The 23,896-nt window shown below is 37.4% G+C and overlaps 5 protein-coding genes across 5 annotated transcripts in view; 3 read left to right on the top strand and 2 right to left on the bottom strand.

The window, feature by feature from the left end:
- Positions 1–555, top strand: part of Cdc16 (cell division cycle protein 16) — a 5,411-nt gene extending 4,856 nt beyond the window's left edge. Inside the window, exons 11-12 of the mRNA XM_013312231.1 lie at positions 1–107; positions 366–555. Coding sequence (XP_013167685.1) covers positions 1–107; positions 366–520 — 262 coding nt within the window. The 3' untranslated portion in view covers positions 521–555. The remainder of the gene's footprint in view (positions 108–365) is intronic.
- A 144-nt stretch (positions 556–699) lies between these two features.
- Positions 700–3,007, bottom strand: LOC106117196 (peroxisomal membrane protein 11C). The gene is made up of 4 exons (XM_013311367.1): positions 2,900–3,007; positions 2,216–2,380; positions 1,609–1,793; positions 700–1,290 (listed from the first exon to the last, which is right to left on the bottom strand). Exons 1-4 carry the CDS (start codon positions 2,954–2,956, stop codon positions 1,032–1,034), a joined length of 666 nt encoding a protein of 221 aa, XP_013166821.1. The 5' UTR covers positions 2,957–3,007; the 3' UTR covers positions 700–1,031.
- Positions 3,008–6,776: 3,769 nt separating this feature from the next.
- On the bottom strand, positions 6,777–10,183 carry LOC106117095 (peroxisomal membrane protein 11C). Its single transcript, XM_013311170.1, has 4 exons — positions 9,907–10,183; positions 9,468–9,632; positions 8,267–8,454; positions 6,777–7,957 (listed from the first exon to the last, which is right to left on the bottom strand). The coding sequence occupies exons 1-4, from the start codon at positions 9,964–9,966 to the stop codon at positions 7,675–7,677; spliced, it is 696 nt and encodes a 231-aa protein (XP_013166624.1). The 5' UTR covers positions 9,967–10,183; the 3' UTR covers positions 6,777–7,674.
- Positions 10,184–10,472: 289 nt separating this feature from the next.
- LOC106117957 (protein SMG8) lies at positions 10,473–17,180 on the top strand. The gene is made up of 13 exons (XM_013312494.1): positions 10,473–10,725; positions 10,885–11,180; positions 11,434–11,655; positions 11,990–12,242; positions 12,500–12,652; positions 13,369–13,443; positions 13,515–13,672; positions 14,381–14,584; positions 14,918–15,150; positions 15,548–15,764; positions 15,843–15,959; positions 16,331–16,538; positions 16,930–17,180. Exons 1-13 carry the CDS (start codon positions 10,588–10,590, stop codon positions 17,125–17,127), a joined length of 2,472 nt encoding a protein of 823 aa, XP_013167948.1. The 5' UTR covers positions 10,473–10,587; the 3' UTR covers positions 17,128–17,180.
- Positions 17,181–18,912: 1,732 nt separating this feature from the next.
- orb (polyadenylation element binding protein orb) lies at positions 18,913–22,603 on the top strand (the record flags this gene model as incomplete). The annotated part of the gene is made up of 13 exons (XM_013311137.1): positions 18,913–19,032; positions 19,334–19,456; positions 19,990–20,141; positions 20,657–20,771; positions 20,882–20,980; positions 21,054–21,126; positions 21,222–21,393; positions 21,518–21,551; positions 21,600–21,731; positions 21,813–21,978; positions 22,062–22,189; positions 22,273–22,364; positions 22,453–22,603. Coding segments are annotated over exons 1-13 (1,455 nt in total), but the record flags the coding sequence as incomplete, so codon positions are not given.
- Positions 22,604–23,896: the final 1,293 nt, after the last annotated feature.

The following is a 23,896-nucleotide window of genomic DNA, read 5'->3' as shown; positions in this document are numbered from 1 at the left end:
CGCAGCCGCAGACGTGCTGCACGCCGCACTCGCCCGGGACCCTGATGATGTGGTGGCGCTCGCACTCCTCGATGCTGTGGTGGATAGACTGGATGCAGCGCTCACTGGTAACTTTAATGTTTTACAGTAAAACTGATAATTGTTAGTCCATACTTAATTTTATAACGTGGAAAATTTGTATGTAACAAAAAAAATTCACAAACTCTTGGACCGACTACAATAATTCTATTATCTAATGAAAACTGCATTATCAACGAATAACATAGACTATCTTTATTATTGGATTTGTTTAATTCTGCGCGCGAAAATTCGTGGGCAAAATCAAGTTACATTACAGTGCTAATTTGTTCATGTTTTTTCAACAGACGAAGAAATCCCCCAGTTCCCGTTCCCCACGGTGAACCTGTCGCTGGGGACGCCCCACACGCCCCACACACCCCACACTCCAGGCGCGCACACCCCGCACACGCCCCACGCCGACGCCACCAACACATCAGATATGAGCATGAGTTTCGACTGAATATAAATACATAATAAAATATTAATTTGGACTTATCTTTTTATACCTAATTATTTCCCAATAAATGTTTATAATTAACTGCATTTCATTTGAAATACGCTAAAAAATCGTAATAATTTTTCACAAAACCCCAATTAAATTAAGCTTCATATTTATCTTTGGGTGAATAAAACGCAGTATCTGAATCGAATTATATTTATTTACGTATTTACATAAAAAATCACATATTTACATATTTTACAATGTAATAATATCAGTCTTAACACGTTCAGTGTCACTTGCTTACCTGTCGAGTTCACAGTACCGAAATAGTGGCATTGAACGTGTTAATAGTGAACCCTGGAATTGATTACAAACTTAATATATTAATCGAAGCTGGATTAGCGAGAGCCCAAGAGACAGCGATTTTTCTAGCTTACGAAGGTCGTCCGTTGAAATCAAAGACTCGCTTATTGAGGTTTCTTACTTATCAAAGTAAGACTGTATTTGAACTCTGTTTATTAGTTCCATACTACCGTGGTAGTAAACGTTTTCCATTATAATGCATAACAAGCCCAAATACAGCGGACACGGTGGCGAGAGTGGAAACCTGCGTGGTGGATAGGGCTCCGCCCCACAACCAGCCACGCGGCAACCAGCTGACTGCATGCAGCACGTCCAGCAGCAACTTGGACGTGGTTAGCGAAGCCTGCGTGAACCTTACACCTGTACACTTCGGTCTGTTGGGAGACTTCATGATCTGAGCAGTTAAATGTAACGCGCGAAGAGATCTGTGGAAGAAAGTTTCCCGTTTAACGCTACTTTGATTTAATCGATACAACATTATTCCAATTTTTTCTTCTGTTCTCATCATCAAAAAAAACTTAAATAATCAGCAATATTCTGAAAATAAAATGTTTTAAATTATTATAAAATGCATATCCATAGATAAAGAGTGAAGAAAGAGCAGATGAAGATATGATTTGTGAAGTCTGTTCCCACAAAATGCAAACTACTCATTGGGGTATTTGAAGTATTAACTAGACTCTTATTTTAGTCTACAAAATTAGAAGTGTACACGAATTGACAAATTAAAGGTTCACGCTCACCTAAAGAGTGCAACAAACGCCGACAATGACCAGAACAGTTTGTGCGCGATGCGTATCTTCTCATCAAGCTCTGGAGACAGTGTGAGCACACCGGTGTCCAGCAGCCAAACTAACTTCTCGCACTGCAGGTATGACAGTTGAAGCACACCGTTACTAACGCCTAAACCGCCCCACAGTAAGCCATCCTGGAAGAAAAGAGTGTGTTTAGACAAATGTAAGCTACATCAGCGGGGCTAGACAAAGCGCATTCGCTTCGTAGCGATTCCATAGCGAAGTTAAAAAATGTACGGAACTGACGCCCGACAATCCGGAACTTATCGAAAGTTATTGTCAGTTCTATACATTTTTGACGTACGTTATGGAATCGCTTCGAAGCGAATGCATTTTGTCTAGCCCCTCTGTATGATAATATGATATAAGATAGGTGACTTTAAATAGGCTCCTGAGCCGATATACCAGGATCATATAGCCTATTTAAAGAGGATTCACACATCGCATCAGAACTCATGACAATGTAGGTCAAAGCTCTTAGAATTGTTCAACAATGGAGTCAAAGGGTTCTAAGAAATGCTAGTAAAGAATGTGTAATAGCTAAATTTTTACTTACTTGTTTGCCTAATCCATATTTGAGTAGCGCTCTGATGGCGGCTGCATCATCGAACAGCCGCAAGGTGGCGCGCGCGGCAGCAATGCGCGCGCTCGCTGTTAGCAATGGCTGATTCTTGGATGTTGCTCCCCATAGCTTTAATGTGTAACTCACGAGGGAAACAACCTGTTTGTGAATACTTTTGTATCAAATAAGCTACGAGATATTCAATGCCTCATACGTGATTGTTGAAGAGTTTAAGATTTGAGGGCCGATGTGATGAACTAGAAATGAGTTTCATAAATTCGACGAAAGAACTTTCATCAAAAATCGGATCATACATCGTGACAGTAACAGGTTTATAAATTATTCAGTCTATTTTAAAAGAAAATTTTGAGTCGCATATAACCTCGTGACATGATACCATTTCCATTCTACTTTATTTCTATAAATGAGGTTTAAATCATATTGGGTTTCAATTTCCATATGAACTCTTTACCATGCAGGTAGTAAAAGTTGTAGGTTTCCTTGTGCTCTAAATCGAACCCGAGACTACACACGAGTGCGTTAAAATCGAGCAATCTATGATTATAACATTTGTGTTGAAACGAATAAATTATTTGCGTAATATAACTATTTAGCTCTATATTACTAGTTAGGTGATATTAGACATCTAATAATTACGGTACGCCTTTAAAAGCTTACCTTGTCACGATTAGCGTGGGTTTCCAATAAACAGCATACTTCATCAACCGCCCCCATGTTGTGCAGTGTACATCGACTGTTTGTTACAGTTAATATCTACATCAATAACATGGCGTACTTGCTTACATTTTTATCCTATCTTATATAGATAAGATATATAATATTCAGATAGGATAATAAATTCCAACGTAGAAATTATTCGGCACTAAAACATTCGATTTTTAAAATATTAAAGATCATCCAAAGTTATATATACTAAAAAATTGAAATGTCTGTATGTAACTAAAATTAAAAGTAGCTTTAAAATTTTTGTCTGTATCTCTCATCTAGGCCTTTTAAGTTAAAGGAATTTTGAATTAATATTTTAATGTCTCACGAAAATTTTACACACCGTTGATTTCTAAGACCAAAATCTTTGTATAAAACATATCGTAATCCCTGTCATTATCATTGAAAAAACAGAGACAGCAATATGTTTTAAACGGAGGTTTTGGGCACAGAAACTCACGGTTAATTGGTTATGGTTAAAATCGAAATGTATACAACGTCAATTTATTATCACTAAAAAGTTAATTATCATTCTATCATTTGGCATTTAATCCGATAAATTGATAATGAAGGAAAGTATTTTACTGTGTGGTCATATTATAATCAAACATTTCTTACTTAACTTTGATATTAATGCCCTCATTTGTCCGATTATTTCCTTCACCATAAACGCGTGGGCGTTACTAAGACATCAAGTTTACCATTTTTTTAAGAGGGGGAATGCGTTATGCATACCGGGTGCCTCGTGGAAAGCCACTCCGGTTATGTGGGACTCTCTCCACATCCCTTAAGGGACAAGGAGCCTACCCACTAAACCCCCTCTGGTTCCCTCGACTCACTGTTTACCGGGGTGTGGGCACATGTGAATACTTTTCGCACACACCGGTCGGTGACTGGTTTTGAGCCTCCACACTAGTACATCAAGTTTACCATAGGTTTCCACAGCCGAAACAAATGTACAGTCAGCGTCATATAGATCGTCACAGACAAGATATGCAAATATATAGGTACATCAAAAGTAATCAATTATATCGGTACAACAAAAGTCCTCAAAATAATAGATACATTCACCCTGCTCAAAAACATCGGTACATACACAGCGTCAAATATATGAGTACATGCAAGATGCTCATAAATATCGTAGCAGCCACAGCGTCATAAGTAACGAAGCAGTCAAGGTGCGCAAAAATATCGGTACATTTGACAAAATTGAACTCTATCTCTATATACTTGTGATACAATTTGGAATAAACTACTTCTGTTACATTCATTTGACACTTTGCATCAAACCATTTTTCAAAATTTACTAAAAGTGTTCGACGCGGATGACAGATATTAGGTAGATAAAACCAACATCAAATTTAAGTTTGTCATCATATATGCTAGTTTGGTCTCGTGGCCTTACCGTTCGCCGCCGTTGGTACGTAAGGTCGGCGGTTCAAATCCCAAGCCACTATTTTTTTTTTTTGATATTTAAACTTTTTAATTTTAATATCGAAGCACATGTAATTAAACTCTATCGCCGTAGTTATTAGGTACTTTTTGATATTGCCTTGGACTAATGAGTTTGACCGTTAAAGTACTTTTCTATTTCAAACAAAAATGAAGGAGATAAAGCGATGCTATTGGCATGTAATTTGTTTATTACTCATGTTTGTTAAACTTGTACCGGTAATAATAACACTTTTACTTTTACCTTTTACTGATACTGATTATATTTAAGAAACAAAGAAAAAAAACTGAATGTCAATGTCCAAACTACATCAAATTTTTGGTCGAATGCAATAAACATTCCAGTGTGCGTGGGCGCGCACACATATGTAGATAACACTTGTACGTATAGTTTCCGCGCATACCATTCTTAAAACCCGCAAAAACAATCCACGCTCCGCCCACTCACTTCACCCGCGATGGTCTAACCTAATTGTTGTTAACTTTATTTAAATTTCTTTCTACCCGACAGTGAAAATTATAAAAAAAAATGTCGAGCAAAATTTTACATTACCAAATTTTTCATTATGAAATATATAATTATTCTAGTTATGAAAAAATAACCCCGTGATTGATAAAATAATAAAAAAAGAAGCCTGAGATTCGAACCGGTAAACTTATTAAACATATTACGGCAAACATACTAGAATACTGCGCCAAACTAGTATATATTGTGACAAGGCAAAATTTGATATTAGTTATTACGTATCTGTCATATTCGGCGTGACAAACTTTTATAATATATTTAAGCGTTATGACAGGAGAAGAAAAATATTGGGTTGCCCAGTAAATTCGTGCCGCTTTATAAGGAAAATTGAAACCCTGTTCTCTTAAATTTTTACCTAAAACGTCTTTTATTTTTGGCTAAAATTTTAAAAATTAGTTTTTATCTCAACCAATGAAATGAAATTATTCACAACATATAAATTTTTGTGACGTTTGATAATGGTGGAAATCCGAAAATGAATCCACTTCAGCTACAGTCTATTTTAAGCTTCCTATCGAAAATCGGAACGAACTTTCCGGACAACCTATAATGTTAATACAAAGTGTCAAATGAATGTAACAGAAGTAGTTTATTCCAAATTGTATCACAAGTATATAGAGATAGAGTTCAATTTTGTCAAATGTACCGATATTTTTGCGCACCTTGACTGCTTCGTTACTTATGACGCTGTGGCTGCTACGATATTTATGAGCATCTTGCATGTACTCATATATTTGACGCTGTGTATGTACCGATGTTTTTGAGCAGGGTGAATGTATCTATTATTTTGAGGACTTTTGTTGTACCGATATAATTGATTACTTTTGATGTACCTATATATTTGCATATCTTGTCTGTGACGATCTATATGACGCTGACTGTACATACTGTACTCTATATTTATTTGAGAGAGTGCGAGCAAGGACAATCGTTCTGTATATTTGTGTCGGCCGTAGTTAACTTTTAATCAATCGTAAGGTCCTAAATAAAAGAAATCATATTAATATACAATTATTTTATTTTATTTGTGATGTCATTTAAAAATAACAAATTTTATACATTATTCACTTATACAACAAAAATAAACTCTGTTAATCTCTTAGGGTAAATAAAACCATGAGTTTCCACCGACGAAATATTGTTATCTCTGTTATTTTCAGAAAGAACGAGACTCAAGAATTAGCAGAAGGCTTACTTAATACAAAAAAAATTCAAACTAAAAATCGAACGTTTAATTTTTATTTAATTTCTTTCAATTGTTTATTTAGTAAAATGTCCATATTTACATAATAAAGCGTAAACCCTTTTTTACTATGTAGGATGTCAGCAAACACAACATATTTTTGAATATATTTTCACGCTATTAAACTTAAGGCTGAATAAAATGGAAATATTGCTTGGCGAGAAACAGACAAAAATTGCTAGCAAATAGCAGCAGAGATGGATGGTTACCATGGTAACGGTAATCCTCAGCCAATGGCAAAAGACACATACGGAATCTCTTTATATTTTTCACTTTTTATTTTCATATTTAGAACATTATGTATTATTTCTTCCTGTTTGCTATTCAAAATTGCAGATGTAAATATATCATCAAACAAACAGTGCGTGTTAAACTTATTTCCTTACTTTATTTTACAATATTTTCATTTTCTCTTTTGGAAGATGTCAAGAATTAGCAAAAAGATTAAAAAAAATATTTAAACCAAAAATAGAACGTTTTATTTTTAATGTCTTTTGAAGACTCTTCTTGTCTCTACAAAAGAAGTGTTTCTTTTAGTTATAATTTCATAGCTAATTTTCAACAAAGAGACGATAATATTCTTTTGTATGTTCATTTTCCTTGAGAACTCAGGATTATATTTTAGAATGCCGAACATCAAACTCCTTCCTTAGAGAATGTTTTAAGGTTTCCTGATTTGAGGTACAATTTAATTGAAAGAGAATTATAAAACCCAGGTTGAACACAGATTTGTGTGTAATATTAACTTTTGAATTTTATAACATTTAATAGAATGGTCCAAATATCTACATTTTCTAACCGTACGTTTCCGAGACTCTATCAAAACATATCTGCATTCCTGCACTTATCTTCGATTAAACAGAGATAACAATATATTTTAAACGGGGATTTTGGTCTCAGAAACTCATGGTAAATAACCATGTAAATTATATCGTGCAAAACTACTCCCCGACTTCACAATTTGTCCAGGCAAATTACAAACACATTCACAATTGGCGACATATAAAAAAATAACGACATAGAATTACTGCATTGATAGTAAGTACACTTAAGGCCATCACAACTTGCTTGAGGTAATCGCATTTATTATCTCGCGTTATTAGAAAGTAACAAATCCCTTTACACAACCCTTTATATAAATCTAAAGGACACCCAACTTTACCATATGTTCACACTGCCGATACATCTACATAAACATGACACAATTTAATCTAATCAATATTTGTATTATCATAAAACATGTTTTTATACTTACCGTAAATTTTAACTTTGACAGATGTATAAAACATTATCTCTGTTTACGATAATAATTAAAGGGACGGCAATACTGTATTAAAAAAAATTGTTAGGACAGTGGACTTACCGTAAGTGGAAGAAATACGATGAAACCAGAATAACCTCTCTACAAGTCTCTTAGACTTTCGTTTAACAAAGTTTGAAACTACTTATTAACTGTGGCAGTATGAACGGAATATTACATTACGTTACAATATTTGTACGAATTTACTATTTTATCAATCGTTTCCTTGCGAAGTACAACGCGATACCTATAACAGAGGAGGTGGTTGCGATTGCTGCGACTTTCGTAGGCCCTATCCTCTCCCCCCACAGCCAGCCGGGGGGTAAGCAGCTGACAGCATGAGCTATATCCAGACAGAGTTTCCCTGCGGTAACTGCACCCAGGGTCAGCCTCACATCTAAGTTCTTACGTGCGTCCACACCACCGTTCTCTGAACATGTTTGTAGACAATCTCTACTCCACCACAGATGGCGTAGAGAGCGTAGTGTCCTGTGAATAAATTAAATTTATAAAATAGGAATAGGGGATTGTTGTTTCCGTATCCTTCGTTTCGATCCAAAGACAAAATTAAGTAAACAAAGAAACGTTAAATCCCCACATGGCGTCCATTGCAATATTTTTCTTTTTTTTTAATCATTTCGTGAAAATGATGAGTTAAAAGATATTAATGTAGTTTAATAAGGACAGGTAATGTATGTGAGAAAAAATGTTTTACATTAAACATTTTGGAATTCACAAAATTTATGGTTATAGTCTATGGTTAGATTTATTATTTGGTATAGATAAAAAAAAACTTACTGTAGCAAGGATATATATAGACTCGCCGCCCAGAGCGCGGTGCTGACTACCTCTAGCCTATCAGCAGTTTTAGTGGACAGCTTGAGGATGCCCACCTCGTGCAGCCAACAAGCCTTCTCCACCGGGAGAAATGCTTGGTCCACCATGTTAGCTAGTACCCCTAGCAATGCTGCCATCTTTGATGACTCCTGTGTAATGTTTAAAGTGTATTTATTTTCAAATCACCAAAAAAAAAAAACAGCTTTTAAACCAAAAATATGACATCATACATCTTGATTTTTGGATAATGATTGTTAATTGATACGGTGAAGGAAAACATCGTGATGCAACCTACACATATCTGAGAAGAAATTCAAAGATATGTGTGAAGTCAACCAACCCGCACTTGGCCAGCGTGGATGACTATGGCCTAATCACCCTTAACTTAGGGTAGGCTCCGAGCCCCTCGGTGGGGACGTATAGTGAGCTGATGATGATTGTTAATTTTGTATAAGACTATCTTTAGACAGAAATAGAAGATAAATAGAATGTAACTTAAAACGGTAATATCAATAACATTTGAAAGTATTTTTTTTAACAACATACCTCTTTAATAAATGAAAATTTAAAAAAAAAATCATGTAAATAATATTCTGTCTCAAGTATCAATGCTATTATATTACATTCATGTGACAAAACATTCAACAAGGACATTTTATAATGAAATGGAAATAGGAACTGATACTGTATAGACATATATGTAATTAGCAACTTTGGTACATGGTCATGAGGAAGTTACAAACATTTTAATATCACATGAACTATTAATCTTTGACTAATAGACTGAGAAACTATGAAACACTTTTAGTACTACAGTATAATCTCACTAATCTGGCACTATTAAAAACTGGAGGGTGCGGAGATTACTGGATTATAGTGAAAGTCTTAGGCAATGTAAATATTATTATTCAAATCCAGTGTCTTGTTCGCGTTTATTTGTCATTTTTAACTATAAACTATTCTCACTTGAAAAAATATGTTTTGAGATTAGACTGGTAGTCAACGCACACAGGTATAGAGTGGCGAGGGAGGTGTGGGCAGAGGGTGCCAGATTATTGGACATGCTGATTTATCAAGTGCCAGATTAGTGAGATTATACTGTAATCAGAAATGCTTCATACTTCCTACACAATCATATTTTTGTGAACAAGTAGTAACTTACATGCTTTCCTAGGCCATAGTTATATGTATGTCGTATCATAGGTATATCATCGAAGAGTCGCAGCATCATCCTTGCGTTGGAGAGCCGGGAACCTGCCGTCTGCCATGGCTGCTCTCCTTTGATACATCCGTATAGTTTGAAGGCATAGCATGTTAAACGAACCACCTATGGTTTAAAAAAATTAAACTTTTTAAAGTCTCTTTCCAATATCAGTAATTTATAATTAAGTACAGGTTCAGGTATTAGAAATCTGAAGATATTACAGAGATAAATAAAAAAGCTGCAATAAGCCATTTAAATGCACGTACAACTTAATATTATCTTTAATTAATTATTAAATATCATTCGTTAGGTTAGCGATATTTTGTACAGGTTATTGACTGGAACGACAAGAATTTTTTTATAAATATCAAGGCTAAATAATTTCCGCATACTTTACCTTGTCTCTTCCATTGTAACTATCCAAAAGTTCGCAAATATCTTCGACAATCGAAGACATTTTAGTAAAAAAACAAGGTATTTGTCAACTAATTCACTGATAACTTATCTATAGTAGCGTCACAATCGTTTGGAAGCGAGGATTTATGTACGATACTATTTGATTATAACATTTCTCCATGCCGTGTGAAAAACTAGTGGACCTTGATTTCGAAAGGCGCTCTATCACAATCACAAAATTATAGATAAGTTGAAGTTGGACCTCATAACAGCTGTAATCTGACAGATCAGATGACGTATACGGTGACAATGACACTGACAAGTGATCAATGCCTCATAAAATCGTTGTAGATTTTAGGTATCGATTTTAAAAAATGTAACTTGCTGAAATAAGTTTTAAAACTTATTTAAAATTTTAAATATAATAATTTTTTCTTTTTAATACACTTTTAATTTGTTTAATAAGTTTTAATTCAATAACTACTTTGTGAGTTCGATGTGTATTTGTGGAAATCGATGCTTTATAATCTGTTTCTCAAAAATTTTCATTCGCCTGATTTCGAAATGTCATAACATTTCAATTTCAAGTTTTGGTCCAATATTAAATATAAAATAAATAACATCATTTGTTAACTTTTCCGAATATCTTATATATGAGCATAAGTATTTTTGATTTAAGAAAATGATCGAATTCTCTATAAATGATATCCCGGAATTTTCTAAAAAGGAGCGCATTGTTGTTGTCGGTGTTATTGGAAAATCTCCTTACCGGTATCATAACAAAACAACACCACTTTTACCGACAGCTAAATGTGAAGAGGTAACCGCTATATCAAGTTTAAAACATAAAACTTTCAAACCTATTCTCTATTTACCTGACTTCAATCTTAAGATTCACTTTTTCATTATAACTTGTCTAAACTGATCAGAGAAAGTTAATAAATCACAATCAAATGACATAAAAAATTATGGTTTTCAGAATGGAATTCAGTGCTTTTGGGATGAAAGAAAAGGTATACTTTACCTTCATGCAATAACCTACCTGGACACAAAAAGACTGGCAACACTTGTAGCTGATCTTGATGAAGATTCCAAATGCTCAGTGAAGGATGCCGATGCTGCTCACTGGCTGGTGGCAGCGGGAGAGCTGGCCATAGAGTCCTGCAGAGCTATGGCATTAATATTTCACCTTAGTCACATTGTAATACTATCCCTGCCTACACCAGTATTCGATCTAGGATATCTACAATTGTTTGAAGCTATTGACGGCTATAGGTAAATATTATAGTAAATATCTTATTAAATTTACTAATAACATTTAAATATTCAGTGCCACTCATTCTAGTGAGTTCACTTTCTAACATAAAAAAAAAATTGTAGTACCTAGTTACTATATAAATTACTTTATTAAAATTAAACTTTTAAATATAATGTAAAAGAAATAAAATCATTTTATTCGTGTTTATAAAACTTTTTTTTATTAATAATTAATTACTTATCAATTTATAATGTTGTCTCTCTTCACTAGAAATGAGTTACATCTCCAAACTAAAGCTGCGTTAACAGATGCTAAAATTGGTGGTACATGGGAGAGTCATGGGAGACCCTGTTGCCCTCGCCTGCTCTTCCATTTCCGTAGAGCTCCAGCACCATTACGTAAATCTCCAGCAGCTTTAAAGAGACTTGAACATTCTGTTGAAGATCAACTATATTTTATGTTAAGGAAAACTAGGATTATTACTAATGTATGGTAAGTTGTTTTATCTTATTGTGGGTTTCTGACATCCAAATAACAATTTAAAACATTTCTTTATCTCTGTTTTGTCAAATATGTCAAGGATGACTTTATACATTATATAGAGATTTACATCTCAGAAACCAATGGTAAATTAACTGACTACAGTTTACACAACACTAAACCACATACAATTATAATTATTGTCTAAATCAGTGATACCCAAACTCCCAGACAATGAGAGATGGAAGACCATATCTGAATGTATTATGGATACAAAGACTGAAGACCGTTTAGTTACTAGGAAATAATAGCCTGTATGTCATTTTGTCTAATTATTCAATTCCAGTGCGAAATCTGTCTTCGCTATACCCAAAAACGAAGAATTTGTATACATAAATACGGAGGAAGAAACCGGGTCTGCTCGCGATGTTAGCACTTTAGTACGTGGTTTAGTACAGATGTGCAATGGTACAGAACCGGAAACTACCAGTGAGAGACCTAGCTTCCGACAGTTTCTACAAGGACATATTGATTTAGCATTTGGAGAAGGTTTTGATGATAATGTCGGAAAATATGCTATGAGTACTTCATTTTTTGAGGTACGTATACATAAAAATTGTAATTTTAACATCTCTCTGGTTCAAATCCAAAAACAAATTGGTATAGGCTTTTTCAAATATCTTTATGGCTCAAGGTAATGTACACACTGCAAATTCCTGCTTACATTGAGTTCTGCGCATGACTCGTGCATTGTTCCGAGCTGCCATGATATGTTGCAATGTCTATAGTAGAAATTACAGATTATAAAAACAATTGTCATACATTTCTTCCGTTCCCGATTTTTTTTTGTATACAGTTGCCAAGTGCCACCTCATGGCGTAAAGCAGCTCAAGTTCTGACGCCCATATACCTTCAGAATGATAAGTGTGATGAAGAGAAGGAATCCGGCGGAGTGCTGTTTGATACCCTAGCTACTGATGTTAGATTCTCTCAGGCCAGGTGTGCCAAGGTACAATCTTCTATTTGTTGCATGATTTTTGTACATCCATAAATTGATTACATATTAAATGTCTTAATGCCAAGTTTACCTTATTCCAGTACAGTGATCGATTACAGTACTGGACTACAATTTGAAAAATGATAACACTGTAACTCATATAGTGCTTTTTATAACTTCTGAATAAATCTACTGCTGAAGATTATGTAAATCACACACTTTTATGTATAATATTATTTAGTCAACTAACTCATAACTTACAACACATTAGTTTTATACACTAAAGAAATATATAGTATTACAAATTATAAAAAAAAACAATAATAAACTATATAACAAAAGCCATTTTTTTTTCAACTACATTTTTTCACAACGAAAATTATTCAATTGTTTTACTATTTTAACATATCTACAATTTTGCACATCGTCGCGTTGCAAACAGTACGACCTTGACAGCGTACAACCTCTCCTGTGCTACCAAGGAGGTTCGTAGTCTATCAAAACGCGTTATATAATTTCCCAAAGTGGATTTACTTTTTGATAGTTACAATCCAGCGCTGGATCACTGGACTGGAATAATCTAAACTGTGAATAATAGCGATAACAATTATAAAATACATTTTTGGTCTATCAATTTACTTTGATTTAATGAAGTCATGAGCTGATATATTCAAATATTGTATTTGCCAATTAAAATGTTTTTTTTTTCCTTTAATATTTAATTTTAGGTATTACCAATAGCACAAGCGTCATACACTGAAGGTCTACCACCGTACTACTCCAGTCAGCAACACGCTCATAAGGTTTGCTTAGAAATGATATTAAAAAAAACTATTTTGGTAAGTTCTTGTGTCTCTTAGTATCGTTTCTGTAGGTGACAGTAGCTCTGGGTGAGTTAGAGGCGATGGCGCGCGGCCCTCTGATTGGTGGAGCGCGCGCCCGTCTGCGCAGCGCATGCGCAGCTGTATGGCAGTCGCGCAGACTTTGTGAAGTGCTCTCTCTCACACAACATCCTTGTATAGAGCCTGAACAGTTAGTATTTATATGTATTTCATACTTAACTGGCCCGTGAGATTAAAAAAAACTTAATTAGTAGCCTATATTTTCTTGCAGACTATGTTCTACATCTATGCTAAATTTCAGCGAGATCTATGCAGCCGTTTTGAGAATCATCATCATCAGCTCATTATACGCCTAGGCTCGGAGCCTACCCTAAAGTCGATTAGGCCATAGTCAACCACGCTGGCCAAGTGCGGGTTGGTTGACTTCACACATATCTTTGAATTTCTTCTCAGACATGTGCAGGTTGCATCACGATGTTTTCCTTCACCGTAAGAACGTCGGATAAATGTACATATGTAAATCGGAAATCGAAAAACACATTGGTACATGGCGGGATTCGAACCCAGGACCTGCAGATTGCAAGTCAAGTGCTTAAACCACTAAACCTCCGACGCTCTTTCAGAATTCTTTTTTTAGAATACCACCTAACAAATATACATCCATCCATCCAAACATTCGCATTTATATTTTAAAATTGGCCGTGTACGAGTATTAATCTTTGCTCGACATTGTTGTTTATTTTTTCTCCTTTTAAAAAGTATTTTAGTAATATTTATTACTCTATAACCTTAACGATATTTTGGACAATCAAACGTAAAAATAATTTTAAAGATAAATATCTTAATTTCTAAGATATAAGCGCACAAACAAACATTACAAATTGCGTTTTCTGTATAGCGACAGTAGCAAGGAGCACTCGTCTGGTGTGAGGTACATGAGCGCGTGCAACTGTGGCCGCAGCAAGTGTTCTCGTGAGGACCCTTACACACTGCGCCAAGCAAACTACGGCTTCTACCAGCAGGCCGCTGCCGAGTGTGGCGTGTGCAACACTCTCCTCGCCATTGATATGCCTGTCTTCCAGCCCTCCACACCCACCTTCAGGTACAGTCGTACAAATGGCTCTGCTGACATGTTCTCTTTCATATAAAAAAAATATTCAGAATCTCGCTATAATAAAACAATTTATGATTTAACTAGATGCCAACCATGACTCTGTTTGAGCGGAATTAAAAAAAAACTTAATTAGTAGCCTATGTGTTCGTCCAGACTATGTTCTACATCTATGTCAAATTTTATTGAGATTCGTTGAATTGTTCTGGAGATACTTTCTAACAAACATCCATACATCCATCCATCTAAATATTACTATTTATAATATTAGTAAGATATAGAGTATTCCACTAATGGACATTTTAATTCTGAATCTTATTTCAGAGCTGCTTCAGTGAAAGGAAACAATGAAGAGACTACAGAGACTCCTGAGGTGCAGGCGGAGGGTTCAGGTGAGGGCGGGACCACAGGCTCCGGCGAAGGGTGCGAGGGCTCCGCCTGGTCGGCGCACGCACTGTCCCCTGGCTCCGCACGTGACGAAGACCATGATGATGACACCGCACCTCATGACAGAGAGGGATACGACCTAGTGCCAGTTAGAGAGGAAACTACCTCAGGTATTGTTAACTTTATGGCAGGGTACATAGGACAACGCAAATCTTGGAAACCCGGTGATTTCAGTCGCCAAGCGACTTACGCATTTATCATAAAGGTATAAAGCGCGCGTCGCCGACATCTTTATGTCATCGCCAAAGATCAATTGTCAAGGTCGTCGTGACAAAAGTCGCTGCGATTTTTATTCTTCAGTGTAATCGCTAAGCCTTTACTTACCAAATAGACGACTCGAGTCGACGACTCAAGGTGAATATGCGCGCGCAACGTGGTTCTGGAGACGCTACCATACAATATTAGTTTCTACGATTTACATTGCCTTGTGTACGAAGGGTCCTAAGATCCTTGGCTTACATAAATGTAATTTACATATTACATTAAATTTATACTCTTTTATTGTAGAGAAGGTAATCAGTCGTCAGCCATCAACAACCGAGTACTTGCCGGGCATGCTGCACACAGCCAGCCCGCCGCATCTGCTGCCCGCCTTCCCCAGCTGGTCTCTGCTCTGTCTCGGACCCTCCTCTCTCTACTCGCACAGCCTCGGCCTGCCCGAGCACCTGCAGCCCGGCTTCCTCCCCCACACCAACTACCTGCTGCCCTGGGACTGCGTCGTCAAGTAACTCACAAACATTTTTACTCAGAGAAGACAGACAAAACCGGATGGTATGCTTGTATAATTTGTTTTTGTGAACAGAATGGAGCAAGCCAACGCATGGCGCGCGTCCCGGGGACGAGGCAAGGCGATGCCTCAGCATCATCTCACTGTCAAGATATTTATAGGATTTGAATACGAGTGCACGCGAGGACACAGGTGATCCTAAGCTTTACAGTTATTACAGTATTTCTGAAAGATTTATTGGCCTTAATATGAAAGTTTATTGAATAAAAAAGTAAAATGGCTAAAAACGTATAAATTCGAATCTAAATAAGCAAAAGATACTGTCCGGTTCTAATGAACAGTATCCATAGGCGAGAAACTCAGGTGAGAGAAAACCTTCTATAATATCGTGGTCCTTTGGACTCTCGCATATTCAGGTTCGACTGTATATGATAAAAACTGAATGAAGTGACAAAGTTCTTGCTCGAAGGACCATATAACTCAATATGATCCTTCGAGCAGGAAGATAAGAAACATCTGTTTTGATATATAAATATAATTGTTATGTGAATGTGTATGTGTAGGTTCATGATGTGCAGCCCCGAGGGTGCGCCGAGCGGGGGCGTGTCCAGCGGGAGCTGGGCGCGGGACGCGGCGGCGGGGGCGCGACTTGCGCAGACGCCGGTGCCGCTGCAGACCGCGTGCCTGTGCCGCGCCGCCCCGCGCGCTCACCTCGCCCGCGTGCACGTCGTCACGCCCAAGTCCAACGTGCACGTCACGCTGCACCCAAAGGTACATTTTGAAGCATCTTACTAATATTAATAATGCGAAAGTTTAGATGGATGTATGGATAAATAGCTGCATAGATCTCGTTTAAATTTGGCATAAATGTAGAATATAGTCTGGAAGATTATAGAGGCTACTAATTAAGTTTTTTTTTTTAATTTTGCTTTGACGAAGTCGCGGGACACAGCTAGTATTTCATCAGGAATGATTTTATCGCTATATGACCTTAGGGACATTAAAATGTAATTTTTTCCATTTTTTTTTTGCTCTATTGTGTTGTATTACATCGAAACTGTTATTTATTTTTAGAAAGTTGAAACATTACGAGTAAGAGAGTCTCAATATTATTGTTTTTTAATTTCATCTTTGATATTGTAAATTTATTTTATTGGTACAGGTGCAACCTATCCCAGGGGGACCGATCTTTGTACCCCAGCCTGTTGGCGAGCCTCCATTCAAGTTGAGCACGTCAGCGTACTGGGTGTTGCGGCTCCCGTACTTGTACGCGGACGAGCGCGGCTTGATGCCCCGCCCCCGCCCCCCACACTACACCTCCGGTACTCTCATACCACCACTATTCGGACTACAGGACTAATATTTAAAAATATAAAAAAAAGTTACAATCCTTTAGCGCGAATGACGTGTTTTCGTTACAAAGTCAAGTGTCAGAATGATTAGTGAGGGGACGTTGACATTTTAGTAAGGCTGTTGTGCCAGTACACCGGCTGTGTCGGATTTTCTTCCTAACAGTTTATATGTGTATGTTTGATATGTTCAAGGACACTTGTAAGTCAAATAAGATACATTTTCTTTATATGTAAAGTAAAAAAGCTAGATTTGAATATTATTAAGTGTAAAAATTAATTACTTATGTAGATTATTTGTTATATTTATATTAAAATAGTTTATAAAATGCAGATTTACTTTTATTTTATGTACAATCGTAATTTTAAATGTAAAATCTAAATTAAATTGCTATACATAGAGAACATCTATTAGAGAGTAAGACGGTTCCGATGGACGACCTCCATATGCGAGAAACTCAGGTAAGAGAGAAACCTCTATAAGTGAGAAAAGTATCGCGGTCCCTTGTACTCTCGCTTACACTGGTTCGACTGTATTTGAAGTAGTTATATTGTTTTAGTCCTAAAATGACTATGGCTATGTCACCCCTAACTCAGGGTAGGCTCCGAGCCCCCCAGGGGACGTATAGTAAGCTGATGATGAAACCTAAAATAAAGTTTATTATGTTATATATGAATTTTCAAAATGCCTTTGGTAAAAATAAAAACCCAAAGAAGTTAAAGTGTGTGTTTAATATTAAATTTTTTTAAGAATATTTAAAAACCTTTTAATATTAGAATAGCATCAGGTACGTATTTCATCGGCAGTGTGGCATCTCTCTTACTGCTACGTAAGGCTACGTAGCTGGTGCGTAGAAGTGCTACGAGCCGTAGCCTCAATGCTACGGCAACACGTAGCTATGATATGCTACATACAAGTTCTACGCTATCCCTCGTTCCTTATGAAAAATATATTTATGTCGTACTATATATAGTTTAGATTAAATTTATTCGTTTAATAAAAATAAAAACATTGACTAAATGATTTAATGAAGTCAAATTCATAATTTCTAACTTCTTGTATTTTCTAGAATAGTAATCAAATTTATTTAATACTGTTGACCCCATTTGCAATGAATATTCTTTGCATTAAAATTTTTTTTTTTTTAAAGTGAGAAATTTTTTAAAAAAGTTTTCAAATAACTTAATTCAATATTCAAATAAAAAACATTACCGATTTTATTAAAACAAAATAAAAAGTAAACAAATTCATCGTCTCATTAAATTCGTTGTTTATACAAAGTTGTTGTATGAAAATCGAATTTGAGATAATTCATTACATTACCCTTTCCTTTTTTCTTTTGTTCGTAAATAATTATGCTTCTTTATTTTCTGTTTTCGTCTATAATAGAAATAAAAATAGAATTAAAAAATTCAGTTCGCAACTTTTGTCCTAAATTTGGATATGACAATTGAATTTCGGAACGCCTGCGCCATCTATTGAAACGGAAACGAAGTATGTTTGAGAAGGAAAGAATTTTAATGTACTTATTTAAAAACTGAATTTTGTTAAATTCAAGTGAAAATTATTAAATATAAAAGTTTATTAGAGCATTAATTTTAAGTTTTACTGTTATTTGTTATAAAACAGACTCATAAAAAATATTTTAATAAATTTAAGAAGACTGAAAACGATTTAAAATTCCCCCTCTGTTCGGGATGTTGGTGGTGAGAGGGGGCTAGATGCGGGGAGGGGATGGATGGCTTCCAGTGTCACTGCAGGGACAGAAATCGTCAGTCGGTGTTGAGGCTCCGAGCCGTGACAACGTATTTGAAAGGTGAAACGCTGCCCGATTGGCTACTCAAAAGTTTTAAAGTTTTTTTTTGTTGAGAATTATTGTGAAGATTCTTAGGCACTTATGCCGTTCGTACACCAGGTGAGTTATTTCTTTTAATGTTGATGCGTCTTTTTAGTATCTACTTTTCCTGACTTTTCTCATTTTCTTTACTACCCTTGTACAGGGCCACAAAACCTAATTTTTATTCTGTTAATTTCTTTATAATTTTAAAATTTAAAAATTAATTAAAATAAAATAAATAATTAAATTAAAAATACGAAAGTAGCATTTGCAATCTGCTGCTCATAAGTTTAACAGAGCCTTGTCATCTAAAAGGGGGTAGACAAAGTCAAAGTCTCTAGAACTCTACCAGACCTTACTTTCATAAAAAATTTAACAGGATAAAAGTCGTGAGGGCGGCGGTTCTAGGGAAAACCGCCGTTCCCTGACCAATTTCATGGGCTTCGACGCCCTGCAGCTGTCGCAGCAGGCCGGCTCCTCGAACAGTACACACGATTCTATTGTAAGTATATTTACTATGTTCCCCTTAGTGTTGATTTAATTACGCATTAAGCTTCCATAGTGACAAACTACTTGACGGCAGTTAATGCACCGTCCCACTTTGGGTGCCAATATTTTTAATTTCATTTTACAAAAGAATAGACTAGTCATTGGTTCGTATGCACATTTAATGTGCAGGCTCTGTCTGCCAGCCGACCCATTAATAGCCTTCCTGTGCCAAATATCCCGGCTGGCTACGACGGTTGGCATGTACTTGGATTAGCCTGTGCGTCTCGGAGCGGCCCCTTGCAATATATCTTGCTACCCTGTCTTAATACGATAGTGTTTTTCCTCTGTTGTCCGCGTTATAATTTTGTAAAATTTCTCTTGGTAGTTCGATACATACAACTTTTAGTCCTATAGGTTATTTTTAAAATGTTTGCTATTATTTTTTCTTCTACCCTCTTCTCTTGAAAACGTTTTAAAGACTTTACCGACTTGTTACTAAACCTTACGGGAACTTAAAAGGTTCTATATATCGTGTCCTCTATACAGGATGGGCCAGTGCCGGGTGGACTCGGCGGCGCAGAAAAGCCTCGCCAGTGGGAGCAATGGAAGCCAGCCAGCCCCGAGGCGGCACAGAGTCCGCGGAGCCTCGTGCCCGCCACCTGCTTCCCGCCAGGCCCCGCGGGTTTCGCTAGTTATAGGTTTGTTTATATTTGTCCAGATCTAATTTCGTTTAATTTGACTGCGTAGAGCTTAATAACTGAAGGGATCATAGCTAGTAACGAGTCATACGACTAATATAAAAATTGTTAATGGAGACAAAACTATGGCAATACAATGCATCTTCGGTACGCAATTTTGGTCTGTCTATTAAATTATTCGTCTTTTATTGTAAAACTTGGCCGCGCTCCGAGCGCACTGCCAGAATGTGACAAATTGTTTTGCATTATGGACAATTTTTAATATAGGTACAGTGAAACTCCAGCTTTTTCATATCATTAAATCTATGGTTAAATTTATCTTATGCCACTTTATTAGTAAATCCAGGTCGTCGGTCAGCTCTAAATGTTATCGATTCGTCTATTTTAGGCTATCTGATCTCGACTGTGCGGTTGATATTTTTGGTCTGTTAGGTTTGTGTCGACACTAGTACCCAAAATAACTTTACCAAGTAGCATATAAGGGAAAAATACTAAAAATAAATAAATGTTATCAGTGAAAACGCGCGGCCAGGCAGCTGGGCGGACGACGGAGCAGGCACGTGGCCAGAGGATAGTTCTCTGGAATGGACAGAGGTCCCCAACCAGTACACAGACCTTGTCACGTCCATGGTAAGATAACTAAACTTCACAATGTTCATTTTAGTATCTCTATCGACCGTATTTCCAACAATTAGCAGTCCTAGTACATTGTGATAGGTTTTAAATAAGTAATTTTACAGAAGACGTTGTCTATGTCCGCGGCGGACTTCCGCGGTCCCCGCAGTCCCCGCAGCCCTAGCGCACTGCAGCTCGCGCTGGACCAGGGGAATGGCCTCAATGTAAGTTAGTTTCTATACGAATTACTCCCAGATTTTTTAAAATTTTGAGTTTTATTTCGGGACTTGCTTCTAGATGCAGCCACCATGGCCGCCGGAGCAGGCGTCAACGTCTATGATAAACAATGCCCCGGTCAAACCGTATATACGTAAGTAATACTATTTATTTCTCGATTGAAGCATAGTTTTCCAATTTATTACTAGATGGCAGTTACATGAAATATATGTGTCGCATGTTTGGCAGCAAGCGGCGGACGCGGGTCCCGCTCCGAGCCGCTGCGGTGGTCGGGGCAGCTGCCGGCGCGCGGTGTTGATGCCAGCGGCGGCTACTCCTCAAAGGTGTTCGTGGGCGGCCTGCCCTGGGACATCACTGAAGACGACCTGCTTTATTCCCTCCGGAACTTTCAGCCAGTACGGTGAGTCCAGTGTAGGAACCTAATCTAATAACTAAATCTAATAACTTTTTTCAACTTCAAAAAGTATCTATTTTGGTATTCGATTGTTTTTCTGTATTTAATATTGTAAGTATTGGTTTATCAGTGTGGAGTGGCCGGGGCGCGAGGGCGGGTGCGGTGTGGGCGGGGCGAGCGGCGCTGGAGGCGGGGCCGGGGGCGGGGCGGAGGCGTCACCGCGCGGGTACGCGTACGTGACATTCGAGAGCGAGCGGCGCGTGCGCTCTCTGCTGGCGGCCGCGCGCTGCGAATCCGGCAACTGGTACTACCGCGTCTCCTCGCGCAACATGCGTAACAAGGAGGTAAGTAACAATTCTACGTGTTTTAAGTTTGTGTTAAAGTTTCAAGTAGTTTTAATGACTAAGAACTTTTTTACTTGTTAGGTGCAAGTGATCCCGTGGGCGGTGTCGGACTCAAACTACGTGTGCGGAGGCTCGGTGCGCTTAGAGCCCCGTCGCACCGTGTTCGTGGGCGCGCTGCACGGCATGCTCGGCGCCTACGGGCTCGCGCTCATAATGAACGATCTGTTTTCCGGCGTCGTATATGCAGGTGACACAGATAAACTTTATTTCCTCTACGGAAACATTTGTATTTTTACACCAATCGTGTATTTACAATGTGTTTTGTTGCAGGTATCGACACAGATAAGAACAAGTACCCGATAGGGTCTGGTCGGGTGACATTCAACAACGCGCACTCCTACCTGCGCGCCATCGCTGCAGCATACATTGACATCACCACTGACAAGTTCTCAAAGACCGTGAGTACTTCATTACTTATACAACTTTAATATATTGGAATTTATATTTTATTGCTTCGTTACTTTAATTATTCATATTGCAGGTACAAGTGGACCCGTACCTGGAGGACGCGATGTGCTCCGTGTGCAACCTGCAGCAAGGACCCTACTTCTGCAGGGACCCGCTCTGCTTCAGGTATACTTTCGTGATTTCCTTTCATGTTAATGTTTTTCAAACGGTAGATTTTCTCTTCTGATGTCTGGATGTCATTATAATTGTGTAGATACTTCTGCCGCGCGTGCTGGGCCTGGCAGCATCGCAACGTGACCCACAAGCAGCTCATGCGCTGGTCCAAGAGCAGCGCGGGCTCAGGCCCTCGCCACGCCCCCGCCCTCGGTCACGCCCCGCACCACGCCCCCGCAGCGCGCGTCGCCGCCCCCGCCCCCGCCTCGCCCCCCGCCGCCGCGCAACCTCCAGCACTCGGGGAACAACATGCTTACAATGGATACGCTGCTTCTTGTGACGGTAAGTCGTCACTTTAAGATTAGTTCCGCAAAATATGTAACTGGATACGTAGGGAACGCGCTGATGACCTTGGACCACGAAGTATTTGAAAAATCGTATCTTTAATGGCTGTACAAATGTATTTTCTTATTTTTTAGGCACACCTTCGCCAGTTCCCAGTGAACTCGAAGTGTCTAGCGGCATGTCTACGCAGAGCCTCTTCCCGGCGCACAAGTTAAGTGACGCCAACAAGGAGCCTTGGGAGTAACCTGAATATTGATTGTTTACTGTTAGTTAGCCTTTTTAAATATTTTATTGAGATATTTTAATTGCTTGTTTGAAACTCTTCAATTATTTTTTGAAAGATGATTATTTAAATTAGGAAAAGATACTGAAAAGATGATTTTTAATGAATGTCTTTGTGATTATTTTGCGTATATTTTTAAATTAAGATGATTCTTAAAATGAAGTATTGTAATATTTTAAATTTCTGTAAGATTTTTAAATCGTTTTATAAGCTTGCTTACGATGGCCTTTCAAAATGTATAATCGGATTTTTTTAAGTTTGTTTTTAAAACGACCAATTATTGTATCGAATCTTTTTTATATCCATATTTTAATGTTTTAAATAAATTAAAAATGGGATAACTCTTTTAAAATCAAATTAACTTCACGAACCTTGTAAAAGTTTGGTACTTGACAGAAAATTATATATTGAAATGTTGATTTGACTCTTGTAAAAATTATATAAATGCTAAATAAAAACTCTAAAATGCATATCTTTTTGTTTAATTAAACCTTACCTTCAAAACTGTTGCATAAATCTCGTAGAAGTCCGCGCGACATAAAAATAATTTCTGTATTTATGCCAACTTTCAGCTTCATGCATCTGTGCTGAAGACACCTTCCAACAACCATCCATCCAATTCATAACATCGAAACATTCAATTTATAATGTATGTAAAAGTAAATCTGCGACTTTTTTTTACGTAAACGAAGTCACGGTCAAAAGCTAGCTTAACAACTTTAACAATGGTAGAGCCCGCTTTAACATCTTCGCACGAATTGTCCCGGCTCGCCCGGTGAAATACCACGACCACACAGAAGACACGCGTCAAGTGGAAGCAATTCCGCGTACAGTCTGATGAGTGCGTCCCGGAGGCCTAATTTAGTCCTCTTTCCCTTCTTACCCTTTTTCTTATAAGGAAATGATGGGAAGTGGA

Source organism: Papilio xuthus, unplaced genomic scaffold (genome assembly GCF_000836235.2).
Source record: "Papilio xuthus unplaced genomic scaffold, Pxut_1.1 DF829567.1, whole genome shotgun sequence".
In the NCBI taxonomy this organism is placed as follows: domain Eukaryota; kingdom Metazoa; phylum Arthropoda; class Insecta; order Lepidoptera; family Papilionidae; genus Papilio; species Papilio xuthus.
This window is presented reverse-complemented; position numbering and strand designations above follow the sequence as displayed.